The sequence below is a fragment of the Hordeum vulgare genome, chromosome 3H (assembly GCF_904849725.1).
Source record: "Hordeum vulgare subsp. vulgare chromosome 3H, MorexV3_pseudomolecules_assembly, whole genome shotgun sequence".
Lineage (NCBI taxonomy): Eukaryota > Viridiplantae > Streptophyta > Magnoliopsida > Poales > Poaceae > Hordeum > Hordeum vulgare.
This window is the reverse complement of record NC_058520.1, coordinates 495,665,823-495,681,094: the sequence shown is the minus strand read 5'-3', so window position 1 is coordinate 495,681,094 and position 15,272 is coordinate 495,665,823. Positions and strand designations below refer to the sequence as shown.

General features: G+C 48.4%; 1 protein-coding gene across 1 annotated transcript; it reads right to left on the bottom strand.

Moving 5' to 3' along the window:
- Positions 1–758: 758 nt before the first annotated feature.
- Positions 759–3,441, bottom strand: LOC123440277 (rop guanine nucleotide exchange factor 9-like). The gene is made up of 8 exons (XM_045116853.1): positions 3,188–3,441; positions 2,912–3,062; positions 2,697–2,813; positions 2,424–2,578; positions 2,259–2,333; positions 1,894–2,169; positions 1,438–1,758; positions 759–1,332 (listed from the first exon to the last, which is right to left on the bottom strand). The coding sequence occupies exons 2-8, from the start codon at positions 3,039–3,041 to the stop codon at positions 976–978; spliced, it is 1,431 nt and encodes a 476-aa protein (XP_044972788.1). The 5' UTR covers positions 3,042–3,062; positions 3,188–3,441; the 3' UTR covers positions 759–975.
- Positions 3,442–15,272: the final 11,831 nt, after the last annotated feature.

The window sequence follows — 15,272 nt, the reverse complement described above, 5'->3', positions numbered from 1 at the left end:
CAAAGGAGGAGAAGTGCCGGCAAGACAAGGAAGAGCAAATAAACGCCTTCATGGAGATACAAAGGAGGAGGCTTGAGATGGAGGCAGAGAAGCAAGACAGGATGCTTGAGATGGAGACGGGAAACTAAGCCAAGATGATAGATATCGAGGCCGTCAATGCCAAGACCAAGGCGAAAGAAGTGGCTCTCGCTAGCATGATGACGGGGATGAAGATCATAAAGGTGGATCTCAACACCGTGTCGCCAAGGAAGAGGTCGTGGTTCGAGAAGATGCATACCGACATGCTCAAGTTCAATGTCGAGCGCCATCCTTTTTTGTATGCTCGCAAATGTGTTGGCATGACCATGACCGCGATGTTGTGGTTGAACTCATGTTCTTTTTTATGTGCTGGCATGTGTGCCGGCCGCTGGCAAGTGCGCCGGCATGAACTGTTTCCTGTAGCTGGCATTGTATGCCGGCCGCTAGCATGATGTCGGCATGAACTTTGGATGACGGCATGGTCGCTGCCTTAATCTACTTTTTAAATATGTGTGTGGACATAAATGAGTCGCGGGCGTTGGGCGCACCGTTGATCCAAATCTTAAACAAGCCGAAAGTCGAACGGGCGACCAACCCAAACGGATAAAAAGCTGACAAAAACGTCGTTCGTTTGGGTCGGCGCGTTGAAGTTGCTCTTACAGGGGTAATATTTAGTTGCTGCATAGCTGCATGCTTGAAGATGATGCGTCAGCTCTAAACTTCTTAATGTATACATAGACTGGGTCTAGATGAGATATATTGGTCAATCCTTTAGAATGATGATACAACAAGGGTTGATCCAAGTGTGCAAAATCACAAGTGAAAAACCGCGGGCTACTCAAGCGGCCGCCCAGTTTTATCAGAACATAGTAATCAAATATGTATGTACACTATGTGTAATGTAAAAGAAAAAAATACATCCAAAATCTTCTTGTGTTAATTGTGGCCTGGATGGATCTAATTGCGAGCAGGCCCTCCGAGGACGTCCATGTAGGTCTGCTTGAGGTTGGTCATGATGTTGGGCAGCTTCATGAGCCTCCCGTCGTCCTGCGCCTGCTCCGCCGCCAACGGGGACTGGTCGTCGGGCTTCCCCTCCGCGTCGCCGTTCCAGCCCATGAAGTCGAGCAGCGTCATGCTGTCCGCCATGCTGCCGTCGGGGATCGATGCCGGCTCCGGCCCGGCCGGCGCGTCCTTCTTGGCCTTCTCCCTGGCAACGTTGTCGGCGACGATCACGTCCTCTATCCTGGACATGACGTTGAAGGCCAGGCTCTCCAGCACCCTGGAGTAGCTCTCCAGGATAGCAAATCCCACGTCCTAATTAAGCCAGCCAGGGGAAATTATATATGTAGTCAGCACTTGAAATCCATGCATATTACTCTAGTAGTTGTGGGTTCCATATAATTTGTGCTTACGACGTACCCTGTTTTCTTGTATCTTTGCGATGTCAAGGCTGGACTGGGGGATGCCGGGGTACCTGTGCTTGATGATGAGCAGCAGCGTCTGCGCCCGCTCCTCGAACTGCTCCCGCTTCTCCTGGCTGACGGCGGAGCCCCACGCGGACTTCCCGTCCTTGTTGTGCACCTTCCTGTTCCAGATGATGACCGACGCCTCGATGCGGTCCTTGAGGTCCAGGATCTTGTGCTCCGACGTCAGGTCCACCGTCGACAGGAAGTCGTCCGGGTCGAACTCCACGTCCGTGATGATCCGGTACAGCGCGTCCCCGAGGCTCGCCCTCCCGTTCTGCATTCCATTAATTAATTATTTCCATATCTCAACAACAGCTAGCTTCGTCACACAGAGAAGGACTCTGGGTCTGGGATGAAGAAGATGATCTTGCATACCGTAGTAGTCATATTCATAGTCATACGTACGTACCTTGGGCAGCGATTCTAGGTAGGACTCCGGGATGGCCATCTCCATGAGGCAGTTGGCGTTGATGGCCATGGCCGCCTTGAGCACCTGGTTCACCAGCTCCTTCTGGTGCTGGATCCAGCCTCTGGACGCCGGAGGCAGGCCGTTGGGAGGGACCTTCACGATGGGTATCCACCATTTCTCTTCCGACGTGTTGGACTCCTCCTTCTCCGTCTCGGAGCACGAGTCGCGCTTCACGTACCAAAACTCGTTGCGGTCCTTGAAGCCGTCCAGGTAATCCTACAAAACCGCAAAGAGTAGTACGACTTTCATCAGCCAGCTATATACGCTAGCTAGGAAGACTTTGCTTGGATGTTGATGTTTCTTACGAGAAGCATGGCGTCGATCTTGCGCAATGCCGGTACGTTGGACTGCAGGTCCCTTCGCTGCTGCGTGCACATCACCTGCAGCGAGCAGAGCAGAGGAAGGAGAGGAGATTACCGGAGCGGGCAAAAGAAGAAGAAGAAGATGCACTGGCTGTTGCTCAACCGAACCTCCATCTCGACGCCGTTGTCCAAGAGTTGTTTCTTGGCGACGAACTCGACGATCTGATCCGCCACGGAGAGGAGCCAGCCCACCTCTTTCTTCCACCTCGCCTTTCTGTCGGGTGACATGGGCTCCAGCTTGCGTTGCTCGCCGAACACAGCAGCTGCCATGCCAACATTTTATTTTACCATCGGTTTTCTTTGATAGAAGGCCCTTTGATTTCATATAGATGAGCTGCAAGTAAGCAGATACTCCTACGTAGGTAGCTGGGTTGTCATCACCTGCAAGATTAGTGATGGCGTTGGACAGGGCCAGCGCGGACGGCACGCCTTTCCCGGACCCGGACATGTCCTCCCCGAGCAGCAGCTTGCCGAACTTCTCCTTCATCACGTCCATGTCTGCATGCAAACGACGACCGGCGGCTCCTCTTGAGAGACAACGACGACAAGGTACAGGAAGGGCAACCGATCGATCCTGAGTCCTGAGTGCCTCTTACCGGAAGGTCCCGTGGAAGGTCCCGTGGCGTGCTCCTCGGCGCCATGGTCGGCCGCCGGCTCCTCCTTCACCGTGCTCCCGGACCGCCGCACGGAGCTCCGCCGCTCCAGCAGCCCGCCGTTGGCCGCCATCGCCTGATCCACCTACCGCAGCTTCAAAACGGCACGCACATAAGTAGTATGTTTCACGACCTCGCTTCCCCCCTCAAGGATTGTACCGACGACAGCGAGACGTACGTACTCCAAAACTCACATTATGATGATACCGGCCGGCGTACCTGTAAAGCGCGCAGCTTTCCGGGGGCCTCGAGCGACGTGCGTCGAGTGCAAAGGAGGATGAGCCAGCCGGGAGGGGATTATGCGCGCGCAGAGGAGAGCGATCGAGAGCGAAGGGGGGGCGAAATGATCAACACCGAAGGGATGATTCCCGTGGGTCTTGTTCGCAGTCCACGGATTGGGTTCGACCCATCGCCCGCGCTGCCATGGTGGGAAGAAGGCTGAGGGTGGGGAAGAAGAGAGGCCCCGGTGGCCAAGGGGGGGAGAGGGCCGGGAGTATAATTAGGGAGCGGCGCATGCTTTATTATTAGAAAGTGCATGCCTGCCATTCTTAGGCCTCCCCTTCCCTTCAACGGTCCGGGAGCTACACAAGGCCCCTCTATCTCTGTCTCTGCTCGAGTAAATAGTATGTACAAAACTAACACAACTCGGGTTAGGATTCCAAAAAAGAATCACCTTTGAATTTTTTTTCAAACACCTGTCACAAAGTTGGTTGACTGTTTTAAAAAGAATGTGATTAGATCTGAGTCGATTGAGACTTAACGAAGCCAAAGTCTATAACATATAACATATAAAAAGAAGAAAGAAAATTCTACAAGAATCTTCGCACAAGATTTGCAAATACAACATCAACTGCCTCAATATTCATCCTCGGTTCGACCCTGGAGACTCTGAATTAATGCTACCCGCGTTCTTAATGATTTTATTGAATTTATGTCAAAGGAGAGCATATTCTAGAGATCCCGCAATTTGTCAAGGGGGAGAAAACTTCAAAGAGGGAGAAACCTCAAATGATCCAAAAATATAAAGGGGAGAAATATCAAGTAACCTTTATCTATACTCAAGGAGGAGAAGAATCAAGAAACCCTTAACAAAGGAAGAAGAAACAAGGATCCCTTACTCTCTATAAACACTTACCCTCGGGCCTTTTTGGAAATTAATGGCAAAAGTGGAGATATATCAAAGCTTCTAAAAGTCTCTACCAAAGGGGGAGATGTATCAGAGCTTACACATACGGGGCGGGGGGGGGATATCGTTAAGGGGGAGAGATGAAAAATGAGGAGAAATCCCTAGGGGGGGGGGATATCGTTAAGGGGGAGAGATGAAAAATGAGGAGAAATCCCTAGGGGGGGAGATATCAAAGAGTTATCTAAGCTTATGCTTACCCTAATGGAGAGAAAGTTTTATTTGCATTTTATATTGCCTACATTGGATTGAACTTGGCTCGCCCTACCTACTCCCAATATTTACATGCTTTGATTCAGGGGGAGAGAAAATCCTACATATTCATACTTAGGGGAGAAAGTTCTAAATATTATTGGAGACATATATATCATCAAATCCTATTTTCAATATGTCTTTCATGTCGTGGTACTATTGAAGCTCTTTGCATCTTTAAGATAAGATACTCTTGTGTTATCTAATAATTATTTTTCCAAGTGTACTCTACTGCTAAGATGCTCAAGAACCTCAAAGTAAGTATATGCATCATATCCCTGTTCAGGACAATCTCTTGTCTCTTGCACATATTGTTTGCAAGAACGAGTCTTTAACATGGAAATCTTTCATTCACATATGTTTGATGCATATAACCAAGTTTCACATGACTTGTCTTGTCCCTCCTACTATGTGTGTGCCCATGCACTCCAAAGCAAACATCTCTTAAAAGGGGATTGCGCACATTTAGGTGGAGCTTGTATTAGTCATGTCTCTTTCAAAGAGGGGGATATTGAAGCTTTGATTGTATGTTGTCATCAATTACCAAAAGGAGGGGGATTGAAAGCACATATGCTCTCTTGGTGGTTTTTATAATTCATGATAACATGCATTGTCTCTTGGACTAATACTTTTACCTAGTATATTTTAGATATAGTCTACAGAGAGGATTGACTAAGGATTGTGTGGAGAAGCCCCAAGGAAGGAAAGGAATAGGATTGGCCAAGCTTCAAGCTTCAAGACTCTACATTTTATATTTGTGAGAAATCACATATGAGTCCAAAGGAAAGCCAATACTATTAAAAGGGGATGCGGTATCTATGATGAATTGGTTGCTCAAGTGCTTAGAGATAGCTACCAAAAATACTCATCCATTCTCCCACAAAATTATATGTCCAAAGCCTAAACATCAAAATTGGTGCCACCAAGAATTTCCACACGGCCATACCGATTTTCATACGAGACAGAACATATGCCAAACCCTAGCATCTCTGTGCCACCAACATTCCATTTAGTGCCACCAAAATTAGTGACCAAGTTTCTCGTATGTCGTTTTCAAGAATCGGAAATTCCAAGTTTTGGAATCGGTCTCATCGAGATTTGGAATCTTCCCTAGGTCACCCATATCGGTACAGCCGAGATTCATATATCGGTCTCACCGAGAATACAAAAGTTCACTACTGGAATCACGGAATTTGCCATCTTCGTATTCTTTGTTGTCTACTCGGTGATGGCAAAGAGACTCTTTGCCGGGAGCTGTCGGAAAACAAACAGCATTCTTTGTCATCCGCTGGCGAACGGCAAAGATGGACCACGCGGACGATAAAGAAACAGCTGATGGAATAGATGAACCACAGCAAAGAGTCACCGCAGCTCGAGCCATCACCTTTGCCATCAGCTGCCTCTTTGTCGTCCGCCCAAACCCACTTTGTCGTTTGCCGGATCCCCACGCGGACAGCAAAGGGGACGGCTCCCCACCTTCCCACTAACAGCGCCCACCTCCCCACCCGGCCCCCACCTCATCACCCCGATCCACACTCTCCCTCTCCCTCTCCCGATCCCCACCCTCATCTCCATCTCTCCCTCTCCCACGATCCACGCCGCCAAACCACCACCACCGTGCCACCCCCTCCCGGTTGCTCCCCCCTCCACCGCGCCGCTCCCACGACCGCGTCGCTACCCACCCCGCGCAGCCCCCCTCCCCATGTCGGCTCCTCCGCTCCGTCCTCACCATCGCGACTCCACCCTCCCCACGCCGCCCCCTCCCCTTGCTGGCCCCTCCCCGGCTCCCCTCCTCATGTCGGCTCCCCACGCTGGCTCCCCCATGCCGCTCCCTCTCCCGCCCTCTCCCCCGCGTCACCACTACGCCACCCCCTCCCCACGCCGGCTCCCCTACGCTGCCCCTCCCACGCGCCCTCCTCCCTGCGTCGGCTCTCCCGCCCTCTCCCCCGTGCCACCACTGCGCCACACCCTCCCCACGTCGGCTCTGTTGGAATTATGCCCTAGAGGCAATGATAAATAAGTTATTATTATAATTCATGTATCAAGATAATCGTTTATTATCCATGCTATAATTGTGTTGAATGAAGACTTAGATACATGTGTGGATACATAGACAAAACACTATCCCTAGCAAGCCTCTAGTTAGCTAACTAGTTGATCAAGGATAGTCATGGTCTTCTGGCTATGTACAAGGTGTTGTTGCTTGATAACTGGATCACATCATTGGGTGAATCATGTGATGGACTAGACCCAAACTAATAGACGTAGCATGTTGATCGTGTCATTTTGTTGCTAGTGTTTTCTGCGTGTCAAGTATTTATTCCTATGACCATGAGATCATATAACTCACTGACACCGGAGGAATGCTTTGTGTGTATCAAACGTCGCAACATAACTGGGTGACTATAAAGATGCTCTACAGGTATCTCTGAAGGTGTCCGTTGAGTTAGTATGGATCAAGATTGGGATTTGTCACTCCGTGTGACGGAGAGGTATCTCGGGGCCCACTCGGTAATACAACATCACACACAAGCCTTGCAAGCAATGTGACTTATTGTAAGTCACGGGATCTTGTATTACGGAACGAGAAAAGAGACTTGCTGGTAAACGAGATTGAAATAGGTATGCGGATACTGACGACCGAATCTCGGGCAAGTAACATACCGAAGGACAAAGGGAATGACATACGGGGTTATATGAATCCTTGGCACTGAGGTTCAAATGATAAGATCTTCGTAGAATATGTAGGATCCAATATGGGCATCCAAGTCCCGCTATTGGATATTGACTGAGGAATCCCTCGGGTCATGTCTACATACTTCTCGAACCCGCAGGGTCTGCACACTTAAGGTTCGGCGTTGTTTTATGCGTATTGGAGTTATATGGTTGGTTACCGAATGTTGTTCGGAGTCCCGGGTGAGATCACGGACATCATGAGGGTTTCCGGAATGGTCCGGAGACGAAGATTGATATATAGGATGACCTCATTTGATTACCGAAAAGTTTTCGGCATTACCGGGAATGTACCGGGAGTGACGAATGGGTTCCGGATGTTCATCGGGGGGGGGGGGTAGCCCACTCCGGGGAAGCCCATAGGGCTTAGGGGTGCCGCACCAGCCCTTAGTGGGCTGGTGGGCAAGCCCAAGAAGGCCCCTACGCAGGATAAAAGAAAATCAAAGAGAAAGAAAAAAAGGGGGGAAGTGGGAAGGAAGGGAAGGACTCCACCTTCCAATCCTAGTTGGACAAGGATTGGAGGAGGATTCCTCCTCCCCCCTTCGGCCGAACCCCTTTGGGCTCCTTGAGCCTCAAGGCAAGGCCCCTCCCCTCCCTCCTATATATACTGAGGTATTAGGGCTGATTTGAGATAACTTTGTGTTGGGGAACGTAGCATAAATTCAAAAATTTCCTACGCCATATTCAGATCTTCCTATGGAGAGACCAGCAACGAGAGAGGGGTAAGAGCATCTTCATACCTTTGAAGATCGCTAAGAGAAAGCGTTACTAGAACGCGGTTGATGGAGTCGTACTCGCAGCGATTCAGATCGCGGTGTGATTCCGATCTAGTGCCGAACTACGGCACCTCCGCGTTCAACACACATGCAGCCCGGTGACGCCTCCCGCACCTTGATCCAGCAAGGAGGAGGGAGAGGTTGGGGAAGAACTCCAGCAGCACGACGGCGTGGTGTCGATGGAGAGACGAGGTCTCCCGGCAGGGCTTCGCCAAGTACCGGCAGAGAGGGGGAGGAGGAAGGGCAGGGCTGCGCCGAGAGCGAGAGAAAACCGTGTGTAAACAATCCCGAAACCTCAACTATATATAGGGGAAGGGGGAGGGGGTGCAGCCCTTAGGGTTCCCACCCAAGGGGTGCGGAAGCCCCAGATGGGAGAGGGGGCGGCGGCCAGGGCAGGGAGGAGGGGTGATGCGCACCCCTGGTGGGCCTTAGGCCCACCTCGCTTAGGGTTTGCCCCCCTTCCCTCTCCCCTGCGCATTGGGCTGAGTGGGGAGGCGTACCAGCCCACCTAGGGGCCGGTTCCCTCCCCCACTTGGCCCATCTTACCTCCCGGGGTCGTTTCCCCCCTTCGGTGGACCCCAGGGGCCACCTTTGGTGGTCCCGGTGGTCCCGGTACATTACCGGTGATGCCCGAAACACTTCTGGTGTGCGAAACCATCCGTCATATAGATCAATCTTTACCTCCGGACCATTCCGGAGCTCCTCGTGACGTCCGGGATCTCATCTGGGACTCCGAACAACTTTCGCTAACCTCGTGTAACAATTCCCTATAACCCTAGCGTCATCGAACCTTAAGTGTGTAGACCCTACGGGTTCGGGAGACAGGCAGACATGACCGAGACACCTCTCCGGCCAATAACCATCAGCAGGGTCTGGATACCCATGGTGGCTCCCACTTGCTCCACGATGATCTCATCGGATGAACCACGATGTCAAGGATTCAATCAATCCCGTATACAATTCCCTTTGTGTGTCGGTATAGAACTTGCCCGAGATTCGATCGTCGGTATACCAATACCTTGTTCAATCTCGTTACCGGTAAGTCTCTTTACTCGTTCCGTAGCACGTCATCGTGTGACTAACTCCTTAATCACATTGAGCTCATGATGATGTTCTATCGAGTGGGCCTAGAGATACCTCTCCGTCACACGGAGTGACAAATCCCGATCTCGATTCGTACCAACCCAACAGACACTTTCAGAGATACCCGTAGTGCACCTTTATAGTCACCCAGTTACATAGTGACGTTTGATACACCCAAAGCACTCCTACGGTATCCAGGAGTTGCACAATCTCACGATCGAAGGAAAAGACACTTGACATTAGAAAAGCTTTAGCATACGAACAATACGATCTAGTGCTATGCTTAGGATTGGGTCTTGTCCATCACATCATTCTCCCAATGATGTGATCCCATTATCAATGACATCTAATGCCCATGATCAGGAAACCATGATCATCTATTGACTAACGAGCTAGCCAACTAGAGGCTTGCTAGGGACACATTGTGATCTATTTATTCACACATGTATTATTGTTTCCTGTTAATACAATTATAGCATGAACAATAGAAGATTATCATGAACAAGGAAATATGATAATAACCATTTTATTATTGCCTCTAGGGCATATTTCCAACAGTCTCCCAATTGCACTAGAGTCAATAATCTAGTTACATTGTGATGTATCGAACACCCATAGCATTATGGTGTTGATCATGTTTTGCTCGTGGAAGAGGTTAGTCAACGGGTCTGCAATATTCAGATCCGTGTGTACTTTGCAAATATCTATCACTCCACTCTGGACATGGTCCTGGATGGAGTTGTAGCGGCGTTTGATGTGCTTCGTCTTCCGGTGAAACCTGGGCTCCTTGGCTATGGCAATGGCCCGAGTGTTATTACAGAAGAGTGTCATTGGACCCGACGCGCTTGGAACCACTCCAAGTGTTGGAATTATGCCCTAGAGGCAATAATAAATATAGTTATTATTATAATTCCTGTATCAAGATAGTCGTTTATTATCCATGCTATAATTGTATTGAATGAAGACTTAAATACATGTGTGGATACATAGACAAAACACTGTCCCTAGCAAGCCTCTAGTTGGCTAGCCAGTTGATCAAAGATAGTCAGTGTCTTCTGATTATGAACAAGGTGTTGTTGCTTGATAACTGGATCACGTCATTAGGAGAATCACGTGATGGACTAGACCCAAACTAATAGACGTAGCATGTTGATAGTGTCATTTTGTTGCTACTGTTTTCTGCGTGTCAAGTATTTGTTCCTATGACCATGAGATCATATAACTCACTGACACCGGAGGAATACTTTGTGTGTATCAAACATCGCAACGTAACTGGGTGACTATAAAGATGCTCTACAGGTATCTCCGAAGATGTTCGTTGAGTTAGTATGGATCGAGACTGGGATTTGTCACTCTGTGTGACAGAGAGGTATCTCGGGGCCCACTCGGTAATACAACATCACACTCAAGCCTTGCAAGCAATGTGACTTAATGTAAGTTGCGGGATCTTGTATTACGGAACGAGTAAAGAGACTTGCCGGTAAACGAGATTGAAATAGGTATACGGATACTGACGATCGAATCTCGGGCAAGTAACATACCGAAGGACAAAGGGAATGACATACGGGATTATATGAATCCTTGGCACTGAGGTTCAAACGATAAGATCTTTGTAGAATATGTAGGATCCAATATGGGCATCCAGGTCCCGCTAATGGATATGGACCGAGGAGTCTCTCGGGTCATGTCTACATAGTTCTTGAACCCGCAGGGTCTGCACACTTAAGGTTCGACGTTGTTTTATGCGTATTTGAGTTATATGGTTGGTTACCAAATGTTGTTCGGAGTCCCGGATGAGATCACAGACGTCACGAGGGTTTCCGGAATGGTCCGGAAATGAAGATTGATATATAGGATGACCTCATTTGATTACCGGAAGGTTTTCGGAGTTACCGGGAATGTACCGGGAATGACGAATGGGTTCTGGGAGTTCACCGGGGGGGCAACCCACCCCGGGGAAGCCCATAGGCCTTGGGGGTGGTGCACCAGCCCTTAGTGGGCTGGTGGGACAGCCCAAGAAGGCCCTATGCGCCATAGGAAGAAAATCAAATAGAAAAGAAAAAAAAAGAGGAGGTGGGAAAAGGGGGAAGGACTCCTCCTTCCAAACCTAGTTGGACTCGGTTTGGAAGGGGAGGGTTGCCCCCCTTGGCTCGGCCGAAGTCCTTGGGGGTCCTTGGACCCCAAGGCAAGACTCCCCCTCTTCCCCCTATATATACGGAGGTTTTAGGGCTGATTTGAGACGACATTTCCACGACAGCCCGACCACATACCTCCACGGTTTTTCCTCTAGATCGCGTTTCTGCGGAGCTCGGGCGGAGCCCTGCTGAGATAAGATCACCACCAACCTCCGGAGCGCCGTCATGCTGCCGGAGAACTCTTCTACCTCTCCGCCTCTCTTGCTGGATCAAGAAGGCCGAGATCATCGTCGAGCTGTACGTGCGCTGAACGTGGAGGTGCCGTCCGTTCGGCACTAGATCGTGGGACTGATCGCGGGACGGTTCGCGGGGCAGATCGAGGGACGTGAGGACGTTACACTACATCAACCGCGTTCACTAACACTTCTGCTGTACGGTCTACAAGGGTACGTAGATCACACATCCCCTCTCGTAGATGGACATCACCATGATAGGTCTTCATGCGCGTAGGAAAATTTTTGTTTCCCGTGCGACGTTCCCCAACAGTGGCATCATAAGCTAGGTTCATGCGTAGATGTCTTCTCGAGTAGAACACAAAAGTTTTTGTGGGCGGTGATGTGCGTTTTGCTGTCCTCCTTAGTCTTTTCTTGATTCCGCGGTATTGTTGGATCGAAGCGTCTCGGACCGACATTACTCGTACGCTTACGAGAGACTGGTTTCATCGCTACGAGTAACTCCGTTGCTCAAAGATGACTGGCGGGTGTCAGTTTCTCCAACTTTAGTTGAATCGGATTTGACCGAGGAGGTCCTTGGATGAGGTTAAATAGCAACTCATATATCTCCATTGTGGTGTTTGCGTAAGTAAGATGCGATCCTACTAGATACCCATGGTCACCACGTAAAACATGCAACAACAAAATTAGAGGACGTCTCACTTGTTTTTGCAGGGTATGCTTGTGATGTGATATGGCCAACGATGTGATGTGATATATTGGATGTATGATATGATCATGTTGTAATAGATAATATCGACTTGCACGTCGATGGTACGGCAACCGGCAGGAGCCATAGGGTTGTCTTTATACTAACGTTTGTGCTTGCAGATGCGTTTACTATTTTGCTAGGATGTAGCTTTAGTAGTAATAGCATGAGTAGCACGACAAACCCGATGGCGACACGTTGATGGAGATCATGGTGTGGCGCCGGTGACAAGAAGATCGTGCCGGTGCTTTGGTGATGGAGATCAAGGAGCACGTGATGATGGCCATATCATGTCACTTATGAATTGCATGTGATGTTAATCCTTTTATGCACCTTATTATGCTTAGAACGACGGTAGCATTATGAGGTGATCTCTCACTAAAATTTCAAGACGGAATTGTGTTCTCCCCGACCGTGCACCGTTGCTACAGTTCGTCGTTTCGAGACACCACGTGATGATCGGGTGTGATAGACTCAACGTTCACATACAACGGGTGCAAAACAGTTGCGCACGCGGAACACTCGGATTAAGCTTGACGAGCCTAGCATTTGCAGACATGGCCTCGGAACACATGAGACCGAAAGGTCGATCTTGAATCATATAGATGATATGATTAGCATAGGGATGCTTACCACTGAAACTATACTCAACTCACGTGATGATCGGACTTGAGCTAGTGTAAGTGGATCATGAACCACTCAAATGACTAGAGAGATGTACTTTTTGAGTGGGAGTTTAGCGAATAATTTGATTAAGTTAAACTCTAATTATCTTGAACATAGTCTAAGTCCACTTTGAATATATTTGTGTTGTAGATCATGGCTCACGCGACAGTCATCCTGAATTTTAATACGTCCCTAGAGAAAGCTAAGTTGAAAGATGATGGAAGCAACTTTGTAGACTGGGCTCATAATCTTAAGCTAATCTTACAAGCTGGGAAGAAGGATTATGTCCTTAATGCTGCGCTAGGAGATGAACCACCCGCTACGGCTGATCAGGATGTTAAGAACGCTTGGTTAGCACGTAAGGAGGACTACTCAGTAGTTCAATGTGCAGTCTTGTATGGCTTAGAACCGGGACTTCAACGTCGCTTTCAGCGTCATGGAGCATTTGAGATGTTCCAAGAGTTGAAGTTTATCTTTCAGAAGAACGCCCGGATCGAGAGGTATGAGACCTCCGATAAATTCTATGCTTGCAAGATGGAGGAGAACTCGTTTGTCAGTGAATTTGTGCTCAAAATGTCTGTGTACTCAAACCGTCTAGCTGAGCTGGGGATTGAACTCCCGCAAGAAGCTATCACTGACAGAATCCTTCAATCACTACCACCAAGCTATAAAGGCTTTGTGTTGAACTACAACATGCAAGGGATGAACAAGTCTCCCGGCGAGTTGTTTGCGATGCTGAAAGTCGCAGAGTCTGAACTTCGTAAAGAGCATCAAGTGTTGATGGTGAATAAAACCACTAGTTTCAAGAGAAACGACAAAGGCAAGAAGGGCAATTCAAAGAAGAGCGGCAAGCCTGTTGCCAATCCGACGAAGAAACCCAAAGCTGGACCTAAGCCTGAAACAGAGTGTTACTATTGCAAGGGTATGGGTCACTGGAAGCGCAATTGCCCCAAGTATCTGGCTGATAAGAAGGCGGCCAAATAAAAATCAGGTATATTTGATATACATGTTATTTATGTGTACTTAACCGGCTCTCGTAGTAGTGCCTGGGTATTCGATACCGGTTCTGTTGCTCATATTTGCAACTCGAAACAGGAACTGCGGAATAGACGAAGGCTGGCGAAAGATGAAGTGACGATGCGCGTAGGAAATGGTTCCAAGGTTGATGCAATCGCTGTCGGCAAAGTTTCACTTCAGTTACCATCACGATTAATTATGAACTTGAATCATTGTTATTTAGTGCCTGCGTTGAGCATGAACATTATATCTGGATCTTGTTTATTGCGAGACAGTTACTCTTTTAAGTCAGAGAATAATGGTTTTTCTATTTCTATGAGTAACATCTTTTATGGTCATGCACCCAATGTGAGAGGATTGTTCATATTGAATCTTGATAGTAATACACACATACATAACATTGAGACCAAAAGAGTTAGAGTTAACAATGATAGCGCCATATTTTTGTGGCACTGCCGCTTAGGTCATATTGGTGTAAAGCGCATGAAGAAACTCCATGCCGATGGACTTTTGGAGTCACTTGACTTTGATTCACTTGACACGTGCGAACCATGCCTCATGGGCAAGATGACTAAAACTCCGTTCTCCGGAACAATGGAGCGTGCAAGTGACTTGTTGGAAATCATACATACCGATGTGTGTGGTCCAATGAGCGTAGAGGCACGCGGCGGATATCATTATTTTCTCACCTTCATTGACGATTTGAGTAGATATGGTTATGTCTACTTAATGAAGCACAAGTCTGAAACATTTGAAAAGTTCAAGCAATTTCAGAGTGAAGTTGAAAATCATCGTAACAAGAAGATCAAGTTCCTACGGTCTGATCGTGGGGGTGAATATCTGAGTTTCGAGTTTGGTGCTCACTTAAGACAATGTGGAATTATTTCACAATTGACACCGCCTGGAACACCACAGCGTAATGGTGTGTCCGAACGTCGTAATCATACTTTACTAGAGATGGTGCGATCTATGATGTCTCTTACTGAATTGTCGTTATCGTTTTGGGGTTATGCATTAGAAACATCTGCATTCACTTTAAATAGGGCATCATCAAAATCCGTTGAGACGACACCATACGAACTGTGGTATGGCAAAAGGCCAAAGTTGTCGTTTCTTAAAGTTTGGGGATGTGATGCTTATGTCAAAAAGCTTCAGCGTGAAAAGCTGGAACCCAAAGCGGAAAAGTGCATCTTCATAGGTTACCCAAAAGAGACAGTTGGGTACACCTTCTATCTCAAATCCGAGGGCAAAGTGTTTGTTGCTAAAAACGGAGCTTTTCTCAAGAAGGAGTTTCTCTCGAGAGAATTGAGTGGGAGGAAGATAGAACTTGATGAGGTTGACGAACCTCTCATCCCTCTGGATGGTGGCGCAGGGCAAGGGGAAACCTCTGTCGTTGCGACGCCGGTTGAGGAGGATGTTAATGATGATGATCATGAAACTCCGGTTCAAGTTTCTGTCGAACCACGCAGGTCGACGAG